At 41.7% G+C, this 23,794-nt stretch overlaps 1 protein-coding gene across 4 annotated transcripts; it reads left to right on the forward strand.

The window, feature by feature from the left end:
* The first annotated feature begins 332 nt into the window (after positions 1–332).
* Positions 333–22,388, forward strand: axin1 (axin 1). 4 transcript variants are annotated; one of them, XM_061750367.1, is made up of 12 exons: positions 333–512; positions 2,230–2,406; positions 7,092–8,039; positions 12,949–13,089; positions 13,199–13,295; positions 14,267–14,392; positions 15,899–16,266; positions 16,336–16,485; positions 17,535–17,732; positions 18,495–18,602; positions 19,672–19,821; positions 20,051–22,388. In XM_061750367.1, exons 3-12 carry the CDS (start codon positions 7,183–7,185, stop codon positions 20,175–20,177), a joined length of 2,322 nt encoding a protein of 773 aa, XP_061606351.1. In that variant the 5' UTR covers positions 333–512; positions 2,230–2,406; positions 7,092–7,182; the 3' UTR covers positions 20,178–22,388. The 4 variants fall into 4 exon arrangements, with proteins under 4 accessions (XP_061606351.1, XP_061606354.1, XP_061606352.1 ...); XM_061750370.1 differs by lacking the exon at positions 18,495–18,602; XM_061750368.1 differs by lacking the exons at positions 333–512; positions 2,230–2,406 and adding an exon at positions 5,026–5,164.
* The last annotated feature ends 1,406 nt before the right edge of the window (positions 22,389–23,794 follow it).

Below are 23,794 nucleotides of genomic sequence, written 5' to 3' on the forward strand. Positions count from 1 at the left end.
TATAAAGAAATGAGACATTATGGTAAACGCGACAGAAGTGTCCTCAATCGCAGACGTGCCAGACAAGAAAACATGCGTTCAGGCCCAGAGATAATCATGAAGAAGCTACGGGCTGATGGTAATCAAATGCTTTTGTGGGCTACCCCTGTCACTCTGAGGACAACACGTGTGGTCGGTGGACGTGCGGCACGGAACGGGACCACGGCCAAAGCAGCATGTTCAAGATGCCCCCCTGCTGGGCGGCCCTCCAGCCTGTCGATACGGCGTTTTGATGTCGGATGGAAAATGAGAGCACCCCCCCCCCCCCCCCCCCCCATCCTACCCTGCCACTAGCAACAGAGAGAGGGGCTGGAACAGAGAAAGAGAGGACTCGAAAGGGAAGAACCCTCGACAGATGGACTTGCTCGAGATTAAATATGGCGGCGGTCTTAGCTGCGGATCACGAAGGAGGCTGCCGGAGCCGTAGTCCGGCGGCGGAGAACCGGGAAGCCCGCAGGAAGCGAAAGCGGCAGGTAGGACGTCTGGTTGCTTGGCGCGGCTGGTCGTTGGTCCATTGTCTGTCTTTAGTGTTGCTGCCACGCTGGTGCTGCTGTGTCTGGATTGTCATCAAAAGCTGAGCACATCATTTGATGTGACCGATAAATGTGCATCCCACTGCTGGAGAACAAGAACACTTGATTTCATTGCAGTCTTCAATCTTGATGCCTGATGATGCACTTTCTTCATATCGCAAATCTCGCTATTATGTCGCGGATCTTATTTAATCATTTTATCCGTGTGGATCTTTGGCTCCATCCGTAGGAATATCCAATTTAATAAGTCCGATATTTGGTGGATCCCCTGCGTTTAATCCACCCTAGGGTTTGTTCGTCATGATATATTCAGCCAAGACAAAGAACATCAGCAGGACTCTGGCATATATTTTTTTCTGACAGGCTTTCCAAATATATGAAATAGCTTTTTAATATTCAAAGCACACTTTCATTCAAACTGTACTAAAAAAAATGGTTTTGGATGTCTCTACCTAAAGGTCTATTTTAATTTGTAGGTTTTAGTCTTTGAAAACATTGCAGTACTGTTTTGCTCCTCTTTTGAGTGCTTTCAAGGAGACATCTTTGTGTGCTTTCAGAACAGAAGCATTCTTCCAAACATCTTAATGGGCTTTTGTTCATCCACAGCGGAGATAAGCCTATTTCATCCAAGGCCTAAAAACAGGCGTTTAAATCTGCACTGACAAGTTGAACAAAAGCTTATGAGATGCCCAAATGGGAGAAAAACATGAAGTTGTCTGGAGCAAAGAATGCGAAACTATCTAAATATCGGAAAGATTTAAAACCCTCCACACGTCTGCATCTGCAGAAACTAAAACATTACTTTGGCTGCTTTTTACCACTTGACCTTTGCTCGTTTTGGCATTAAACTCAGCTTTTACGAGCCAATTTCAAGTGGTCTACTCTTGCTCTACTGAAACGGCTCATTACTGCAATTGCAAGGCTTATAGTCAATAGGTTTGCCAACACAGTAGCTCAAATATTACAGAGAAAGTATACGTGGGATTGGGAATGCCTTAACGCATACATTTAATCAGCTAAAACTGTTTTCCCATAAAACTTACAGTGCCAATAATAAGGCAGGATCACATGAAAACTGTTCTTTGAATTGAACAAATAATGGAAATATTATGGCATCAAAATTGAACAAAAAGATTACATTTTTGGCCCATTTTGAAGTCTGAATTATTATTATAAACTCACCGAATTTGGACATTATCCAAAGAAAGATGTTATGTATGTTGTAGTGAAAAGACTATTTTAAACATTTTCTTTTTACTGTATAGCACATATGGCAGGAAAAGTTGTGAAAAATGAGCTGTATACATAAAAATTGACCAATTCATGAATCATTAACTACTCGAGTACCCCCAGTTGGAACACGTTGAATTTATATTTTTGACTAAGTTATATTAAATACCTTTTAATTAGTGCATTCACAGGAATGCTATGATCCCAGGCCATTGATGTCTTCTATTTAGGTTGTTTTATTTATTTGTTGCCAAGCAACCAGGAAAACTTCAGATTTTATTAGAACTTTATTGTCAAAACAACTTTATAACCTTCTTTCACAATATCCACATAAGCAATCAAAGTCAATAAACGTGTTATCCTTGAAGCCTTCCACTAACGTAAACGTTTCAGGGCCCATTGAAACAAATAATTTCTTCTCTTTCAGGTACAAATGGATGGAAAAGACCAACTCTGGCGACTTTGCACCTTTGCTGGACCTTTCCCTTTCATGGAAGTGAGGTGGATCTTAAATCAACTTGAAGTGTGCCCTAGCTTTGCTATGGAATCCTGGGTAATTGGGCGTACGGCACGAGGATGCAGAGGGGAGGCGTTCAACCACGAGGTAAAACAGCATTTCTGCGCATGACTTTCCTGCAGTTAATCGGGGTACACACATACCGAATATCGGGACGAATTTTAGCATTCTTCCGCTCAAAGTCAGCAAAGGCTTGACTGCTGGATGTCTTGGCTTGATTGTTGGATGTCTTCTAAAGCAGTGATTCTCAAAGTGTGGCACACGAAAGAGAAAGAAACTTGGTGTAAAAAGTTTGAAAACCACTGCTCTAAAATATTATCCTAAGCGATTATCGTGGAGTGCGTTACGTGGGATTTTTCCTCCCCGGACTGCTCTGACAATGCTCGAGACATCTATCCATCCATCCAGACGAGCGTAAATGTTAAACCTGTTCAATATTTACGATTGCATATCCTTATGTGCGTATGGTACGAGTTCGAGCCAATCCACAGTCTCTGTGATTGTGATATGAAACTGAACGATTGTCAAGTATGATGCATCCTGAAGTTCGTTGACATTTTTGTATGTGTCTCACAAGGCATTCACCACAAAAAAAAATGCCAAAGAGAAGAGTTTGTAACTGCAGTCGAGTTACCAGATAGGCTAAGCCTAGTTTATTCTATTTCTTCTTCTGCTCGGCCTACTGCTCTTTGTACTTTTCCTTTGGATTGTCAATTGCCTATATGTCGCAATGTATGTGGTGTGCTGCATAGTGGTAGTAAGAATGCACATGGCGATTTATTTTTCTTGTCATTTGTGGGATCTGTCGGATTTAAAAGGTTACGTTAATAATCCTTACGTGTGTACCCGTCTTAGTTTAAAGGGGGCGTGATAAGTTGTCTTTCTACACTGAACTCATCCAAGCATGGACCTTGCTTTGCGCACTGGGAATAGAAAACAGGCCTTCCCCAAACTGTTCCTAACACACACTTGTCTTCTTAATGAGGAATTCGGGTTTAGTGGCCTAGTCCAACCCGCGATTGATTGATTGATAATTGATCATCCAGAGAATGGATGGCCTAAAAACAAGTTTCCTCTTTCTAAACTTTCATGTCGTTGACAATAAAACATTCGAGCAAGCAACTGTGGCAATTCGACGGGACGCCGCATGAAACGGATTTCTGCACTTTCTATTGCTCTCGTGTGTTTTGATCCATAAACCCCGTCAATTTGGCCACGTGTTATGCTCTTCCAGCATTTATCCCGGGCGCAGTCGAACTGTGTGAGTGCTCAGTAGCTGCCAAGTATGAGAGCGGATCTGAAACGGCCTCTTTGGCAATATTTGCCTCGTTTCGCCTCTCTCTTGTATTTTAAAGTCAAGTGATGACATAATTAAAAGTGCCTAGTGGGCTTTGCGCAGCACAACACAGGAAGTCACTGTGCAGCGTTAAAAGGAATGCAAAGTGTGTCTTCTATTGATGTGAAGTTAATTATGATGAGCAAATGCTAATACATCAACGGACTTCCAATGTAATCATCTTCAGACACTTGCCATGGTTTACAATGAGAAATTTAACATGCCATTAATTAACGTTATTTAGACTCGCAATGTTAGGCTCGTGAGATTTGAAGGTAAATCACAGCTATTTTATCCGCTTAGTTGATTATGCACTCGTGAATAAACACACGCACACACACACGTACGCATACACCTCCGTGTTTTATCTGGGGGAAAAGTTGGGTTTGTATTCTAATCATTATGTACAGTGGCATGAAAAAGTATTGGCCCCCTTCTCAAATTATAGCTTTAGGGGGACATTACTTTATCCACACAGGGCCAGGTAACAGAATATTGTTTTCCCATAGTAAATTAAATCACCATTTAAAAAAAGTTCGCTTGGGTTATATTTGTCTGATATTTACATTTGTTTGATGATCTTAAACATTAAAGTGGGGAAACTATGCAAAAATATAAGAATTTAAGAAGGCTAATACTTTTTCACAGCACTGTCCAGCACTAGGCTGCCTTGGTGGAGGTTTCCACTTGGTTGGTGATTTTTGAGTGTCCCAGAAGGGAACATCTGAATTAGATAATAGATACTGTTGAAAGAAAGCTGGGTTCACACTGTCCCTGAGAGCAACAACTGAAAGAAAGCTAATGATACAAATACATAAGCAACAGTGTGTGTGTATGTGTGTATATATATATATATAGAGAGAGAGAGAGAGAGAGAGGGAGGGAGGGAGAGAGAGAGAGAGAGAGAGAGAGAGAGAGAGATTTCAGATAATCCTCGAAGGCAACACCTGCGAGATTGATAGATGGATGGATAGAGAACTAGATACAGATTGATGTAGTGACGGATATCAATAGATATATCGTGATTGATAGCGATAGATAGAGAGATTGATAGATAGATAAATAGAAGGTAAAATATTGATAGATAGTGATATCTATATTAATAGATGCGATAGATAGGTGGAAAGAAAAAAAGATAGTCATAGATAAATGGATAGAGACAACTGTGATTTCAGACAGAAGAAGACAACAACTGATAGTTATCTAGATAGATAGAGATAGATTTTGGACTGTCCCTTAAGGCAGCACCTGACAGCTAAATAGCTAAGAACATACAGTGCAACTGTGGTTGTGGGCAGCGGCAATGCGCGCATTGGCCGATAGGGGCGCCACGCACCATCTTGCAGCAGACACATTAGAAGAGAAGAGAGACAGCCATGGAGAGGCTGACAGCCGCCGACTGTCCTCTTTGTTCCGCTTAAAAACTCTCGCCATCCGCAACTATGACACCGTCCGAGACGGCTGCTGGTTCCCGTCCAGACGCCTGCTGCGTTCCGTGGGGCCGAGAAGGTGAAGTATTTGTCACTTTTTGTTTGGGGCTCGCGCTGACAGCGGAGGAGAGATTGCGGTAGTCAGTATAGAGGGGCGAGGGGAGGGAGATAAGAGATTAAATGCGTGCGCTGCCGTCGCTTCTCTGCTCGTTATAAATCCGGTCAGAAATGTGCGTGGAATTGTCCACCGCGAGCCCCTCGACGCAAGCGGAAGTGTCGGCGGTGGTCTCGTCTCAAACGCGGACTACTTTATGTGCGCGCGGCCGGCGGAGGCGGCTCGGACATGTCAGCGGGTGAACAGTGGCACAAAGTTGAGCACTTGTCGGTGCGCCGTCGGAGGCCTGCTGGCTCGCTGTGAGTATATACGTGTATACACTTGAGTTAGTTTGAGGCGCCCCTCCCCCATTTTGGCCGTTGCTCTCCCGTTCATTTTTGACGTGAATGCGACGAGGCTCCCTCACGTCAAAAGCTGACCGACCACAAACACGGAAAAACTAATATTAAGCCGGCGTCTAATTAATTTTGTTATACGTACCTTCCAGGACCTCAACCCCCAAAAAAAGCACACCTGTGATGGGCAGGGAATCTGAATATCAATGCGCTAGCCGGAACGTGCGACTGAAGAACAACCGATTTAGATATCCATACGCCAAGCGAACAGAACAAATGCAGTTAATTAGTGCCCCTTGGAAGAGTCAATTGCACCATAATACCCAAACACTGCAAATGCGAATCCTCTTTGTGAATAGACATTTCCAAATAAACAGCACAAATGCATCATAGATGAGTCAGTTTTGACATTAATGCCCACATTTGATTTAATATTAAAGCCCGGACATTCATCCGTTTCAATTGCGCTTATCCTCATTACGGTTGAGTGAGCTGGAGCCTATCCCAACTGATTTTGGTAAGAGGCAGGTACACCCGGGACTGGTCGCCAGGCACATGTAGGCAAACAACCATTCACACCTATGAACAAGTCTTCGGTGAAGGTAAAAAAAAAAAAGATGCAAGATTTGAACCTGGGACGGAACAACTCCGCCTTAGAACTGTCAATTTAGTGCTGCAAATCTACCTTTGAACAGTCATTTAGATTATAATATGCAGACAAACAGTGCAAATAGTTGTTTACACTTCCCAACAGACTACAGACTTTTTTTTTTTTTTGGTGTGTGCGCATTCGGCAAAGACAGGGAGTGGGGGTGTGCCTTGAAGCAGCCTGCAATCGCGTTCGATATTTCTTGTGAAATATTTAATGCAGCTGGAGCGTGTCAAAAGCCAACATGTCACACTTGACTAGAGACTCTTGTCAATGGAATTCAAAACCACACCCTACACCAATTGAGATGTGCTCCCTGGTGTCTTGGCATGACACCTATCCCAATGACACATATTTGTCCTTGAACGACCTCTAAAATCCTGACACATGCAATGTTGCAGCTGACCCTGCAATAAAGACAATTGAAACACAAATGGAGTATGATGCAAGAATGAATTGAGACATTTTCATTACATGTGAGCTAATAGCAAAACATTTAATTAATGCTCCGAACCCCAAGTGAGTCTTTCATCATGATACACTTCAGTGTCAAACTTTTGCTGGTTAAAAAAAAAGGACATTTTATTAACTCATGTTCATCCTGTTGCCATGCAGAATGTTGTATTGGGGTCAGGTGTAACCAAAAGTGAATATGGTCTACATACCTTGCTCTTTCTTTCTGTCACTTTTTGTGCAAGCTGGTTTATGATTTAAACATTCAGTACCTGATGCATTCCTCTGGCTTCATGCTGAATTTGCTTTAATTTCACTGTTCAGCTCAAAATTGCCACTTGAGTCCTTCATGAAAAAGCTGACTCTGCAGAGTTGTAATTTTAAAAAAAATGGGATGCATGCAAATGGACAGTGTTGTGGGTCTTATGGTGTATTTTCCTCCCCCCCCTCGCAGGAGTTACTTTGCTGTGGTGTAAGTAGGCATCTGGATCTAGTAATCGTGTTGTTCGGGCTTGACGGGGTCGTGCTACTTGGATGCCGGGACTATGAGCGTGAGCAACCAAGGGGGCTTCCTGGTCGACGTGGGTGGCAGCTTCAATGAGGATGCCCCCAGACCTCCAGTCCCGGGGGAAGAGGGTGAGCTGGTGCTCACCGAGAGTCACAACGCCGGCTTCCCGTCATCCAAAAGCCTCAAATGTGAGACGTCCGTGGCCACGCCCAGGCGGTCGGACCTGGACTTGGGCTACGAGCCAGAGGGCAGTGCCTCTCCGACGCCGCCTTACTTGAGATGGGCGGAGTCGCTTCACTCGCTACTGGATGACCAGGATGGCATCCATCTGTTCAGGACGTTCCTCAAGCAGGAAGTGTGCGCTGACCTGCTGGACTTCTGGTTCGCATGCAGCGGCTTCCGCAAACTGGAAGCCGGTGAGGGCAATGACGAGAAGCGGCTAAAACTGGCGAAAGCTATCTATAAGAAGTATATCCTGGACAACAACGGTATTGTTTCCAGGCAGATCAAACCAGCGACTAAGTCTTTCATCAAAGACTGTGTGATGAAGCTACACATCGATCCAGCCATGTTCGACCAGGCTCAGACTGAGATCCAGACCACAATGGAGGAAAACACCTACCCTTTATTCCTTAAATCAGATATCTATTTGGAACACGTGCAGGCAGGGGGCGAGAGTCCCAAGCTGTACTCTAATCAAAGCCCACTTTCCGGGAATGCAAAGAATCTGGCGGGGTATTTGCCGACATTAAACGAGCACGAGGAGTGGCGGTCCGAGCAGGAGCCAGAAGCGCCGCCTAATTGTGACCTCACGCCCAGCAGCAGGCTTACCCAGAGGCTGCTCACGGAGACACCTTCGCATCGCACTGCAGGAAGATTCCAGGAAGAGTACAGGTAACTCCTTGAAGCTTCACCCCCCCACCCCCCAAGCTTTCCTCTGCTAACTGCTGAATTGGAAATAAACTCCCTTGCCACCTCCAGAGCTGCCCAAAACGTGAGATGAAATGTGTGTAGTGGGAGATAAGAGGCAGATGGTGCATGAAGAATTCCAAGTACTTATGTTGGGCTGATGAGAAAGCTGCAGGGGAGCGTTCACTTGTTGTAAGTCAGAGAGGCAGCTTCTTTTGCTGCCACTTTGGCTTAAGTCTGCTACTGCTGAAATGCTCTTAAATATAGTGTACTACCTGTGTGAGGGATGGGCAGCCGCCGTGGCCCATGCCCACACTCTGCATGGCCCCTCGATTAAAAAAAAAAAAAAATAATAATAATAATTTTTATTTTTTTTAAATGATTTTCTGTACCGCTTATCCTCACTTGGGTCTTTTCTCTGCTATATCTAATCAGTTTAACTATTAATGGCACCATTCACCACTAGATGGCGGACATCGCTTTGTAGCGCTGACACTGGATCTTCTCCTCCATCAGGAATAGGAAGCAGTTTATATGTTTCACCAATTTAAAGGTGAGCCTATATACCTAGTTTGCTTAAATATATCAGCCATGATTGTTTTGTTGTGCTGATGAGTATTACAAAACAAACCAAGGCTCTTTTATCTCAGGGAAGCTGGCTTTGTCTCTTAATTACAATATCTAATTACCAGGAAAAGCACACTAGCATCTTGTATATTTAGTAAGGCAAAAGGTAACACTTAGCTCAGCTTAGCTTAGCCTAGCACACAATAAAACTGACCAGGAGGTTACTTTATCGTACACAACTCACAGTCAGGGTTTTATGCAAACAAAGTGCAACAAATGTAATCAGACAGTTAATCAAGGGAAACAATCAACAAACTATATGTAACATAAACACACTTGAATGATAATGATTAACATCCTTATTAGGGCAAAATGTCAGCATTGAATGGCGCAGTGCATGCTGGGAACCAAAGTTGATGTGGGAAGTATACTGAAGCTACCAATCTCTCAAATCAAAAGTCCAAAAACAACCTTTTTTTTTTTTTTTTTTTTCTTCACAAGAACCGTTGACAGTTCAAGTACATGAGGAGTTAATAAAATGTGTGTCCTCTGAAACATGGACATCTTTAACGCCGTTAATAGTGTTGCAAACGCATATGGTGGCTTGAACAATCGGCAGGACTAAGGAGACTTCCCAGGGCTCCTTCAACAAAGCAGAGTGAACTGCCCTATACTGCAAAGTGAGTCGGCCTAATAATTTCTGGATTTTGAATGACATGCAGGACAAATTTTGAGTTGATTTTTGTGAAAAAAAAAATTAACTCTTGCACTTATTGTAGGTTTGCTGTTTAGCAGTTTTGCGCCATCTTTGAATGGTATATTTTTTAATGTAAGAGAGCCCTTTGCACTGGAAAAAAGATTCTTTTTTTGATTGCTTTAAACCCTTTATTGTTGAAGAGAGGATGTTTTATACGTTGAGCATGAAATATATGAAGATACTGTGATGTACATTGGTTCAATGGAAAAATTATTATTATTATTCACATAGTTTGACCATATTTAAAAGGGTGTTTTTGTCATACATCTGGTTAGGAAGTGCATGGTGCTATGTGGCCCCAGGTAGCACTGACGAAAAATTGTGGCCCCCTCCGTCATTTAAGGTGCCCATCCCTGGCCTATCTCCTGGACTTGGTTAGTTTTTTTGGTATGCCTTGTTTATAATATCAATATTGTTCAGAAAAGCTTTCATCGGGGCACCACGGTTCAGGTTCATACCATTCTGTTGCATTGTAACATGAGACTAGGACACATGGCGAGAGACTTGCTAACGTTTGCTTACCTACGACATTTTGCCTGAGCTCTGCAGTATTAGTCTCTACATTCTTCGCGTTGCTGCTGCGGTCCTTTTCTTGCTGCCCTCAAATACAATTTGTCTCCTTGAAATGACAAAAATAAACACAAATACTCAGTACATTACCCTATGCTGTGCCTTACCTGTTGCCTTACCTGACTTCACGGTTTCAGCTTTGCTGCATCACTGTTTTTTTTTTCTGCCCTCAGTCTCCTCTCGAATACATTTTATCTCTTTGAAATGGAAAAAAAATAACATTGGCTTACCCTGGATTCTTCATTACTCTCCACCACAATCTGTCCTGTTCTTGCTGCCCTCAATCTTCTCTTGAGTACAATTTATCTAAAAAAATAAAATAAAATTGAGGAAAATAAACATTCAATTTACCGTGAAGTCGGCGCCTAAGCTCTGAATTCTACAATACTCCACAACACAGTCTCCACTTTGCTGCAGCAAGTAGCAGTCCTGTTCTTGCTGCCTTCAGTCTTGAATAAGTCTCCTTATGTAGTTAGCTGGGATAGGGTCCAGCACGCCTGCGACCCTAGTGAGGACAAACAGTACGGAAAAATGGATGGATGGTGAGAAATACGTACAGGAGAACGTTGCTCTCCATTGTTTGAGTCAGAGTATGAGTGATTAATGTTAGTGTTTAATGTAGCATGATTCTCACAGATTCCATCGACAGGTATGTTACCGAACTGTAAGACTCAAGGGTGCAAAACCTTTGCGATGACGAGACAGTGTACCTCAACCATAAAAGCGTACTGCGACCGCCAGATTCTTAAAGTCTAAAATAAATGTTTGATAGTCTTTGTAGTAAGAGGCTCACACAGGAAAGTCAAAAGCTTGCAAAGTGAGTGCATTGAGACACATTCCAGCTGCAGACTTGCATCAAGAACACAACCAAAGGTGAATCAATATCGATAACGTTTGAAATCTCAGGAAAGTGTGCTGGAGGAAATAAAGGGTCTCCATATCTCACTACCGCAGTTGTTTCAGCCAAGTGCATCCACACTTCTGTGATGTATAAATAATAATAGAGACTCCAGTATAAAAGTGCGATCACTTGTTCAAGAATCAAACATCTTGGGCTCTGTACAAAAAGATTCCTCTTGCCTTTCTCCAGTGACCTTTAGGCCTTTTGATAAATCTCACCTTTCTTCTCCCGTAATTCCCTAATGTCCCCTTATTTCGTACTCTGCACTCTGCTTGTTGCATACATTTCCATTATTAAGGACTGTGGAAGCTGACGGAATTAGCCGGTTGCAAAGGTTTCTCACTGAGCCTTTTTTTTTTTTTTTTTTTTTTTTTTTTTTTTTTTTTCTCTCCCTCTCTCTCTCTTTCTGGCAGCGTGTGCATTCTAAACACGGAGGGAGCCCGGTTGAATACTTTAGGGACTTCCAATGTGAATAGAAAAGACGATGCCAAACATCTATAATTCATGTGCGGGAAGCATTGTCAGAAGTATTCTCGGCAATGTCAAGCACAGAGAATGTGAGTGATTTTAAATTAATGTGTCTCGAGATGTTCAGTGTGCAACACTTGGTAAATTTTGACGTGTGTAGTCATCACCGCAACAGGAAGATGGCTAGAAATATGTATTGAAATCTAAAACTCCTTTTACTACCTTGGGTAAAATAAAATTTTACATTTTTAGTTTTTTAATTCAAACCTATTCAGCAAGTAGAGAGGTTCCACAGGTGTTAAATTGTGTACTTAGGATTTTGTGATGCATTTTAGAAGAAAAAATAATAAATAGGAGTGGTCTTGGTAGTCAACCTTGGGGAACACCCCTTGGTTATTTTGGTCCAAAATTTCAGTCCTTTTATCAACTCCATGAAAGATGCACACTCATCAATACTAATATCTGTAGTGAGATTTTAATTCAATCTTAGTCGATTTTAAGGTTATATGGAGTTGATGGTATGTTGTATATTACTGGGTGATCTGCATTTTTTTTTTTTTTTTTTTTTTTACAGCAGTGGATCCCTACCTTTTCTATTCCCCATCAGCTCTACAATTATGTTTGTTATTTCACTATGTTTATTGATTATGCAATCATTGATAATATGCAGGGGAAAACATTTACGTTACAACATAATCTATCTGAAGATGGGAAAACTTACAGAAAACATTTTACATTCGGAGCTCCATTTTTAAAGAACAAACAGTGGTTCTATGACAGACCCCTGAGGCAAATTGTTGATTGCCTTTTTTTTCCTATACAGCATCCTGTCAACCTGCTCACAGTTAAATCTACCGTAATTTAAATATCAGCAACTCTACCCAACAAGTTATCTTGAACGATTTAAAGCAAGTTTTAATGGCTGGATTTTATACTGCTTGAGTCACCTGACAAAATTCAGATTGTATTGCTCTCATGTGACACAATTTGGGATATGCGTAATGGTGGCAGAAATAAAAAAATAAAAAAACATGGAATAGGATAGCTTCAGATCGGGATCAAGTCTCTTCTAAATGTGGATAAGAGGATTATCTGATATAACCCATCAATGTGAGCTTGATGTCGTCAAAATATACCAATTAGCAATGTATACATATCGTGTCTGCTCAAACACCATGAACAAACACATTAAAAGCATCAGTTGTAAATCGAAACTACAGCGAAAGCATAGAACATTAAATATGATTTGAAATCAGTGACTGGTCAAAATCAGCCCATGCCAACTAAATGCAAGGGAACATTTAATATTTGTATTACTTATATTGACTTGTCACTGCCTGCTTTTGATGCCTACAAAGTTATTTACGGGTAATTTGGGCGTCTGGACATGCGTGTTGTTTCATGTGGTCCGTCTGTGTAATCACTGTCATTTCGGATTTGTGTCACTTGAAACAGACTGTCAAGAAAATCGAATATAGGGAGGGATTCAATCGTTATTATCCACTTAGAACTGAAGTGCCTTCGTGACGTAGAGAGCTGTGCACTACATTATTTGCACTTTGCAATGAACATGATACCTAAGACAGAACCTTGAGGTACACCTTTGTTGTCAATTTGTGCCTTCCTTCCAGACATGCACCCGGTCGGGAGACCACCGACCGCTACTATGCCAATGCTGGTCACGCATTGGCTCCAGCCACCAGCGCTAATGACAGTGAGCAGCAGAGTATGTCAAGCGACGCTGACACGCTTTCCCTTACTGACAGCAGCGTGTATGTATTTTCTTTTTGCCCTGTAGCATTGTTTTTTTTTTCTTTAGTTAAACAACTTTGTGTTGTTTATTTACGGGAATATTTCTGAGAATGTTGTTGTTTATTTCAGAGATGGCGTCCCACCCTACAGATACCACAAACCTCATCGGCGGGAGATGCACGAGAGTGCTCGAGCAAACGGGCTCGTGCCGCTGCCTCTCATCCCCGTGAGTTATTCATGGGTTACCCCCACCTCCCTCCGCCATCTCATTTCCCTCTCGGTTTCTTTCAACTGTCTGTCTCTGCCGTATTTGTCTCTCTCCATGTGCACCCCTGGAGATGGTGCATATTTATCATGTGTATGTGCTTGGAGGCCTGTGAGGGAGTGTAAGAATAGTGGTGGAAGAGAAGGCTGTCTAAACGTAGCTCCTTGCTTTTCGGAAGCTGCGCTCAAGCAGACGAGAAGGCTCCCCCGTGACAGCCGGATGCCTCCCCCGTGCAGCTGAGGCTGCCACTCGCTAGCCCTAATTAGGCCGACCAATCGGGGGGGGGGCGGTGTGAATTGACTGCATTTTACAGTGCTAATCCTCCCTCGTGTCTCCTCCTAATGAAGTCGCCATGAATTACCTGATATGAGGAATGTTAAGTCACCCTTAGATTGTCCATTGTAAGAAGACTTTGCCTTTAGGAGCTCCTAAAATTTTGCAGATTATTGCCCTATTGGTAAAAAAGACTGTTACGACTGCAGGATTATACTCCAGATTCTCCATTTTGCTGCAGTGCTCTTTACTTGCTGCCCTCAGTCTCCTCAGTGAGTGTTATACCGGTTGGTATTTTCAATGAATCTTCTATTATGCACGATGACAAAGCAGAGTTTTTAAAGGATGCCTATACCAAGAGATGTCATTTGTTGGATTATTTGGATTATTGCACTATGCCAAACGTTGGATATCTTTGACTGGAGCTGCCACATGAGGTCAAATCTGTACACATTCATTGTTACTGTTCCCAACTGATATTCTTCCACGAGTATTTCTTTCAAAGCGAGAATACCATAATTTGAAAGGCTGTTCGGTTCACTGCAAGATTAAAAATTCATAGGAAACATCTTGTCTTTTGCACAATCCTGCAGAAGGTTCTGAACTGAAAAGGTACTGAGGTTATGATACCCAACCACCCCCTCCCCCCCGCCCCACAGCGCACTTACAGGATTCCAAAAGACATCCACGTGGCGCCGGAGCGCTTCGCCGCCGACCTGATTCTTCGTCTGGAGGGCGTCCTCAGAGAGAGGGAGACCGAGGAGCGACTCAGGAGGTTGCGCCTGGTATGTCTCTTCCATTCTTGTCCACCGAATCATCTGCAAAACCTGCAAGTGCTCTGTTTGGTTCAATTGCCTCAGGATGTGAACACCATTCACATAATGGAAAGCATTGTGCCTTCAATATTAGTTAGCGGACATCTCTTAAAACAACCCCGGAAAACCAATTATATTTCATCGCAGTTTGGCCGTGCTGCACAAGAGGCAGCAGTCAATGTGTGTTTAAGAGTTTCAAAGGAGACTTCAATGAAATTAATGAGGCCAGCTATTAAGAGTAGGCTTAAAAAAAAAAACGGCGTGACATGAATCACTTAGCAAGATCCGTCTTCGGCCTGTCGGCGAGCTGGCTTCGTGCACCAATCAGATGGCCCACCTGCGCTTGTAAGCCGGGAACAGCGTGGTGGCCGTTTGATGTCACTTGAACGCCGATGAAGTGCTCCGTGCCAGTGAAATGTGCCTTAGTACACAGAACCAAGTGTTTGGTTTGGGCCTGAATGAAACGAAGAAGCGAATGAACACACAGGCTAACTGGTGCCTTAGCCCTGCAAGCTGCAGCATTACACCCCCACAGTCTCCTCTTTGCCCTCAATCTCCTCCCAAAATACAATGTCTCTCCTTGAAATCATGAAAAAAATAAAAAAGCTTACATTTGGATTTTGCAGTATCTTACTACATAGTCCCAACTTCTCTGCAGCGCACAGTTTTTTCCTAGAAATGTATAAACATAAACGTGTGAATGTTAGCTTACTCTGGACACTGGTTTAGCTATGCTGGATTCTGATCCACAGTCTCCATTTAGCTTTAGGGCTCAGTTTTCATGCTGCCCTTGCTCAGTTTTCTCTCAAATTCAATTTGTCTCCCGGAGATGACAAAAATTAACATGTGATAACGCTATCTTACCGTAGATGCTGTGCCTTATCTCAAGACGCCACAATTGTTTACTCCGCAGTCTCCACTTTCCTGCGTTTGTGCCTGCATATCAAATCTTGTTGTCAATGCTGGCAAATTAGGACACATTTTCAAGCATCGTAAAAGCACTATGTGCATCGTGGACCCCCAACTTCTGACCACGACTGGTTTGTTACTTGAGTTGTGATGTCGAGAGATATGATGAAATGCTGCCATCTCGTGCCTCAATGTGTTGCATCCCACCCATTGAGGCCACTGAGGCTTCTGTGACAGTCCAGATTTTAGAATAGAATAGAACAGAATAGAACAGAATAGAATAGAATAGAATAGATTAGAATAGAATAGAATAGAAAGCCTTAATTGACATTGTGTGGTACAGATACAACAAAATTTGGGTGCTGCTCCAAGTTTGTGTTATCAAGAACATAAAAACTATACTCAATAAGGCAAAATTATGGAGTGCAAATAGCAACGAGGCATAGTGGAGTAATGTTGTATGGACAAGTAGCAGCGGAGTGAGGAATATTTCAAATGTAAAAACGTGCCAAATGTGTAGAATGAGTGTTGGCGTTGCTCATTTTAAGTGTACGTTTCCAACCAAAGGAAGAGGAAGGCGACGACGAAGGCTTTCCCTCATGCGCTCACCCGCAGAACTACGCAGACGACTGCGGCTCCTTCCTGAGGGATGCCCACGAGGAGAACCCTGAGAGCATCCTGGACGAGCACGTCCAGCGCGTCATGAAAACTCCGGGCTGCCAGTCGCCGGGAACGGGCCGCCATTCTCCCAAGTCCCGCTCGCCGGACGCTTTCAGAGGGACGGCGGGGGCGGCGCCGTCTTGGGGGGCTCAGGGTAAACATCTGTCCAGGCACGCTGTCAAGGGAGAGTCGGGTCACCACTACAAGCATCACACACACCAAGCGGAGTCACCTTGGGGCGTGGGATCCACAAACATGGAGTATGCAACCTATGGGTATGTTTAATGAGCTGTGCACACGGTGTCTTCTTCGCTACTCCTCACAAAACATTGTGCTGTTTGCAGGAGCAAAGTTGGCGCGCAGTGCAGACGAACTTTCAAACGTGGGGAGGAAGCAGGAGCCCCGTTGGAAAACATGGAGAAGAAGCAGAAGATCCTTCTGTGGCTCATGGAAGGACAGAAAGAGATGATCCGGCACAAGAGGAGCCCGTACGGGTACTTAGCTTTCAGTGTTGAGTTTGGTGCATCTTCTGCACAATTACATTTTCATGATGTCTCCTTGTAAAAAACAAGAATAATATTAATTTAGGCTGATGTCATGAAAATGGCCATGTTACTTTTTCAGTGTTTAGCTTTATAACCTAATTGATTTTGGATGTTCCTTTTGCAGTCCCCTCTCCAGGGTGCAGTTTTTAACCAATCATATTGGAAATTTAAGTGGTTATTCATGTCAGTCAGAACAAGAGCACTTTTTATTTTGGAAGTCAAAATTAGGCCAAATCAGTACGTTGCATTTTAACATTTAGCTAGGTGTTTTTTTCCACACACTTGAATCCACACCTTCAATTATGTCTCCATATCAAAAAACAAGAACGCTATTGATTTGGGATTATGTTAGACAGTAGTTGAGGTCAAGCGCTCTGTCGTGACATTTTCAACCAATCCTTAAATTTTATTTTATTATTATTATTATTATTATTTTGAAATGTCAAAACAAGAATGCTATTGAATTCTGGATGTAAAACTTAATATTTTCTGTGTTTAACTTGACACCAAATGGAAATCTATTGATTATGGCATGTATCTGACTTAAATTGGCCCAAGGTGACCCCACTCAATACAATAATTCTATTGAGTTAAATCGGCGGGTTACTTTTTAGCATTTATCTGACTGCAGCCATATTCAAACTTGAAGTGATTATTTCTACATGTCAAAGCAAGAGTCCTACTGTACATACACTTTGTGTGTCTTACTGCCATTTGCACTGCATCCATCATGTTTTTATTATTGTTATTGTTATTGTTTAGTGTAGCTTTTATGTTTATATATTTGTCTGTTTTACTTTTATTTTACTTATATTTGTCTGTTTTACTTTTAGTTTTCATTCTAGAAACACAAACAAACCTAAAGGTGCATCTCAATTCTGTTGTATGTGCCCGTACAATGACAAATAGAGTCTTTCCATTCTGTTCTAATAATTTTGAGTTCTAGCCAACAAAAGATGCGTTCAAGGACTAAAAAAGGTCTTCATCTTGTATTTTAGTTGCACCGCAGGCTCCAATAAGGGTCCAGGCCATCCCAGCTGCTCTTGGAACAACGTGCAGCCGTCGCATCCTTTCATCCAAGATCCCACCATGCCCCCCAACCCGGCCCCGAGCCCCCTCATCCAACTGGAGGAGGTTCGCCGGCGGCTGGCGGAGGAAAAGATGATCAAGTCTGGAACGGTGCAGCCCAAACAGCGGTGAGCAGATGCCTGGGTGTTAAATGTTTTAGCAAGTCCAAATGTGTTGAAACTTCAGGGTGGGGGGGGGGCGGGGAGGGGGTGTTGGGGGGGGGGTAATTGTTTTTGGAGATTCCGGCCATCTCTTTGTTGATTTATTTATATTTTGGGGGGAGCAGAAATTTGACTGAACGGTCAGCTTCAGCCACACCGTCACTAGATGGCGGCAGCGAACTTCACAAGATCCAGCCACCATCAGATGTGAAAGTGTACTGTATGTATGTAAATGGATGCCTGCGAAGAAAATGATAATGTCCACTGAAGTAAGCTTGAAAACATAGAAAAAACATGAGCCAGGTATGCGTGTCAATACGTACTATACCAGTGTTTTCCAACCATAATTGAGCCATGGCACATATTTAACATCAGAAAAAGTCTCACTGCACACCGCTGAACAAAATGTGGCTACACTGTTTAGTTACAGTATGTACCTTCTGCTATCTTAGTGGAAGAGGATTTAATTATTCTGCCTGTTGCCATACGTTGCTGGCATAGGTAGATAAAGATACGTTATGAATAATTTTTAGAAAGGAACCACTGTTTTTTATAGTCTCTCTATAGTGCAGATTTTTATTTATTTATTGAGTAGGCCTGGAACGTATCCCCTGCGATAAAAGGGGGTTCACCATTACCCGTCCCCTCCCCCAGCAGAGCCCTTTGCGTGATGGACAGATGAATGTCGAGTGTGTGTCTAACAAAGATGGCGGTTGTTGGCTCCTCCAGGTATGTGATGGAGGTGATCCAGCGGGGTCGCACTGCACTCAGGCCTGCACTGTTCCCGCCGCTCAGCGTGGTGCCCGCCGTGTCGGACTGCGAGCTCTCCGAGCCCGAGTACGTCCGCCCATGTCCCCGATTGACTGAACAAGCGCTGCCACCCGCGTTCATCCCCCTACGCCCACACCCCCATCCCCATCCCACCATTCCTCATCACTGCTCCTTTGTCACTGTTGGAGTATGTGGAGCATGAGAAAAATAACCTTACCCATTATAATTAAATCAAATGAAATAGAATAAACTATGAATAATATTTTTTTAAGGGTTTTTAAATTATTTTGTCATGGCACATAATAATAAAAAATGTCCAAATACAAACAAAACTTTCATTTTCCTGAATCATTATTATTATTTGTGTTGTTCGTATTGAAAAAATGTCAAATAACCAAAAATAATACAAATATTATTTAGTCATCTATTTTAAAATTGAAAATGAACCTATTTTATAGTTTGTCCCATTTTTGTTTTTTGCAAATGCACAAATATTTACCTCAATTTTATTATTAGTAGTAGTAAATTAACTTAATAAATATATTTTAAAAAACTGTCTACAAATACTTTAATTTCCCAAACATATTACATAAAATAAAACACAAAAATGATTCAAAAGTAATTTAAAGGAATAGGATAAATTGGAAATCAGTAGAAATGTACCAATTCATATTTTGTCAGTTTTATTTCTCACAAATAAACGGAATATGTATTAAGCAAAACAATAATTCACAATACACTGCAATTGTAATAATGATATAAAAAATTCTGCCTTGTAAATCACTGAAAATATTAAACTGAATGCTTATTTACCTCACTTATTAAACAAAAAAGCATGATTAAAAATATTAAATGTGCCAAAATTATCTATCATACATTTATTTGTAATTTTGTCTCAGTGTTGCTCTGGCATGCTTGTGCCCGCGTATGAACAAGGCTGTACTTCACCTACTCATCAGGAGATGGCGCTCAGCTACAAGCGTGTCATTAGTTTCTGTTTTTCTGCCATACAGCACCACACTTTTTTATTATTTTTTTTGTTTTGTTTTGTGTTGTTTTGTTTTTGTATTTTCGCCATGTTTACTCTTGTTTCCCAGCTATACCGAAACCACATGTTTTTCATGTGTATCGGCAGGCACAAAGTGACGAAAAAGCAAGGGTGCGACAGCATGACAGTGGCGTACTACTTCTGCGGGGAGCCCATACCCTACAGGACGTCCATCAAGGGGCGACTGGTGACGCTCAGCCAGTTTAAAGAGCTGCTGACCAAGAAAGGAAACTACAGGTCAGACTCAGATACCATTGGTCTACTCAAGTGCACAGATTGCAGTACAAGACCATGCCGACGTGCCATTTGTCTGTTGTTTAGTTTTACTATTATTATTACATTGTTGTTATTATGTAATTACCAAAGCAAAAATAAACACTAAATCATTCAGATTTGCAAAATACTGTACTTAGAATAAGTCGAGCTGACGCAAGAACCTAAGAAAAAACCTCCTTCTCTTGCGCAGGTATTATTTCAAGAAGGTGAGTGACGAATTCGACTGCGGGGTGGTGTTCGAGGAGGTGCGCGAGGATGACGCGACACTGCCGATCTTCGAGGAGAAGATTATCGGGAAAGTGGAAAAGATCGATTGAGGCGCGTGTCAGGAGTGGAGAGGAAGTCATAGGCACGTGGGCAGTGGGAGAAGGTGAACGGAAAGTGGGTGGGAAAGCGAAACAGAAAGTGCTGCAAGGAGGCGCCCGATGTATCTTTTGTAAAGTTTACTTTCGGAAAAGTGCGGCAGAATTTTTTACGCTCTTAAAATCACTCGTCCTTTCTAAAGTAACCGCACTTATTGTGATTCTTTTTATATGTACTGATGATACCAGGTGTGTACAGTTTGTGGTAACAAATAACATTTTGTATCTATTTAACTATTTAAAATTTGCTATCCTATTGAAGCCCCCATACCCCCCGCCCCCTCTCCCGGAGAAGACGATCACAATCCTTTTTAAAAACATTGCATTTTGAAATGCCACTTGCAATTAATTTATTATTTAGTGACATTTTAGTCTAGCAGCATTTTGGGCGCCACAGTTGTAATTATGCATTTTTTGAGGGGGGGGTGGCTATTTCGAATACGATATTCCCCAAAAATTGGGAACCCACGCTCAAGATGTAAAATCATTATTATTTTTATTCTAAATATTGGGCCATTTATTCGTTTTATTTCACACAAGTGTTAGCAAAATTTCCCCCGACTAACACTGTGAGTGAGCTGTCAAAACAAATTGTAATTGTAGATTTGAACATCTATGCAAGCTGCTTTCAAATTATAATTATTATTATAAACAATGTGATCTAGAATTGGACTGTATGGGAGTTCATTTTTATGTTACTTATCACATCACAGCATTTTTGAAAGAAGGCATTTTCCAGCAGCAAAGTCGGTGCCTCTCATTTTGGTGCCTGGAAAGATTGCAGCTCTTTAAAAAGCCTTCTTAAATGAAAGCAGACTAAGTAATGATTTTTATTATATAGGCCCCTTAGAACAGGTGTGAGGCCTCATTCAGTGGTAAACATCCCGGGCATGTGTTAATGAATATACATGATAAAAATATACAGAAATTATTTTGTTTTGTACAAGCACAACATGAGGTGTCCTGGCTGGCCCACCAGTAACATTAAACCATGTTAGTAGGAGTTGCGGTGTTGCCATGGCAATAACTGCCAATGTGTTTTTCTTTATGACAAGCCACTATAGCCTCAATCGGATTTTGAAGGTCATATTACAGATAGCTGCTTGAATTTAACAACCCCTCTGCATTTCAATCATTAATCGTAATGTGGAAGCATTTACTGTTTGCTCCATGGCGCCCCCTATAGGTGTGGAGGCTCATGGACTTGACAGTGGAAAACATAAATAGCAATTTTTTTCACGACAAGATGCTAAGCTAATGAATGTACACGCTAAAAACAGATATGTATACCTTGAATTGATTTTAGTGTTTGTACAAGCACACTAATGCCAACGCTAGTAGAACTTGAAAGGTGTCCTTGCTGGTCCACCACAAACCACTAAAGCAGTTGTTGCCGACCCCTTTTCTCTTTATGATAGCCAGTGTAGCATATAGCATCAATATGATTTTTGGAGCTGTGATTTTGAAGGTCAGGTAATTCAATATATTGGCTTTAATGAAACACCCCTTCGAAGTTATAGTATTCGTGCTAACATGTAAGCGCTTATTATAAATGACTAGTTCATTGACGTTTGTAGCGTGGGAGCTGGGAATGTGTCTCGAAACTCACAAGAGAAGCAAGAAAGTTTTGGGGGGTGGATTTTGTCAAGAACGCTAAGAAAATGTGTTTAAAGGCCACAATGGGACGTCATGCATTCTTCCGCATTCATCACTGAAGGATTACGAACAAAAAGTGGACCTTGAAGTCTTATTACAAGTGTGCTGATGCTGGGTAGAAACAACCAGTTGATGGAATGTCCTGAAATCTTAAGGTTTAGATGCAGTATAAAGCTAATATATTTGTGATATTGTCAGGACATGATTTAATTTATGGATGTCATTTTTATTTTATTTTTTTTCCATGTCGTAGTCTTTTGAGATAAGCTGTTTTATTTTCAAACCCCCAAAATGTCATTCAAATGTATAAAGTTACCATCAGAGTGCCTTTATTACTATCATTATTATTATTGCTCTTATGGTTGTTGTTTGTATGTAAATATGTGCAACATTAAGTGTCATCAACCAGCAGCCCAGTCAGCACATTCATAACTTCACGAGAGAGAAGAAGAAGAAAAAAAAAAAACTTGAAAAAAGGTACCTGGACAATAAAAACATGCAATAAACCAACACTGGACTATGCAGTATAATTACTCAAAATGATCAGCTAGTACTGTATTCATGTATCTTGCTTTTTTTTATTTTTTATTTTTATTTTATTTATTTTTTTGTCATGCCACCACACAAATAGCAAAAATCTGCACATAATTGAAAACAAGGTGTGAGTTGGCCACTGAGGGCGCCAATGTTTTTTTTTTCTATTTTGGGGCGGAACCAACCCTAAAAATGCTTATTGGTGGGTTATCCCCACTTATTCAAGAGTTTTTAGGGTAATTTTTTTTTTTTTCAATGCAGTGCTAATGGTCGTCAATTATCAGCGGATTTTAACTATTCGCAGTCCGACCTCGTCCTTATCACCGAATAGCTGGTGTCCGCTGTATTATTATACTGTCTGTCGAACCCGTATCTCAAGGCACCAATGTACACATTTATCACACAAGCATTACATAGAAACACACAAGTACTGATACAACACTTCTCGCACAAACATCAGATACAAACACACAAGTACTGACAGTACATGCATTTACATAAGCGTAACATGGAAACACGTATGACAGTTTCCGATACAGGTAAATGGCATGTAGATAACGTGGCCTTTAAGCAATCTCTTTTAATGGACTGCTTCTCATTGGGTGGAAATTTGCAGCTGCAAATGATGCATTTAGTTGTCCTTAAACACCCTTTCAATCTAAGGAAAATGGCTGTGCGGTTGCCATGGGCAACGTCATGGCCCACTCCCACCGGAACTTTGTCAGTTGTCAACTGTGCGTTTTTTTTTTTTGCAGAAAGCCACGGAAGGTGATAAAAATGGTGATTATGGGCAAAAATTGTTGATGTACAGTTCCCTCCAAAAGTATTGGAACGGCAGGTCAATTCCTTTGTTTTTGTTGTATACTGAAGACATTTGGGTTTCAGATCAAAAGATGAACATGAGACATAAGTTCAGAATTTCAGCTTTTATTTCATGGTATTTACATCTAGATGTGTTAAACAACTCTGGACAGAGCACCTTTTGTTTGAAGCCACCCACTTTTCAAGTGGGATCTAAAAGATCTTAAAGCTGCAACAAAATGACACGATCCAAAGAAATTCCAGAACAGTTGAGAAATAAAGCAATTGACATCTATCAGTCTGGACAGGATTGCAAAAGCCTTTTTAAAAAATTTTAAACCTTTCAGATTCCAGCGAACTACAGAAAGAGCCATTATCCTCATGTGGCGAAAATATGGAACAGTGGTGAACCTTCCCAGGAGTGGCCGGCCTACAAAGATTACCACAAAAGAACAGCAATGACTCATCCAGGATTGCCTCAGTTAAGGTCAGTGTTCATGACACAACGATAAGGAAGAGACTGGGCAAAAATGATATCCATGGCAGTGTTCCAAGTCGAAAACCACTGCTGACCAAAAAGA

Source organism: Phyllopteryx taeniolatus, chromosome 16, assembly GCF_024500385.1.
Source record: "Phyllopteryx taeniolatus isolate TA_2022b chromosome 16, UOR_Ptae_1.2, whole genome shotgun sequence".
NCBI lineage: Eukaryota > Metazoa > Chordata > Actinopteri > Syngnathiformes > Syngnathidae > Phyllopteryx > Phyllopteryx taeniolatus.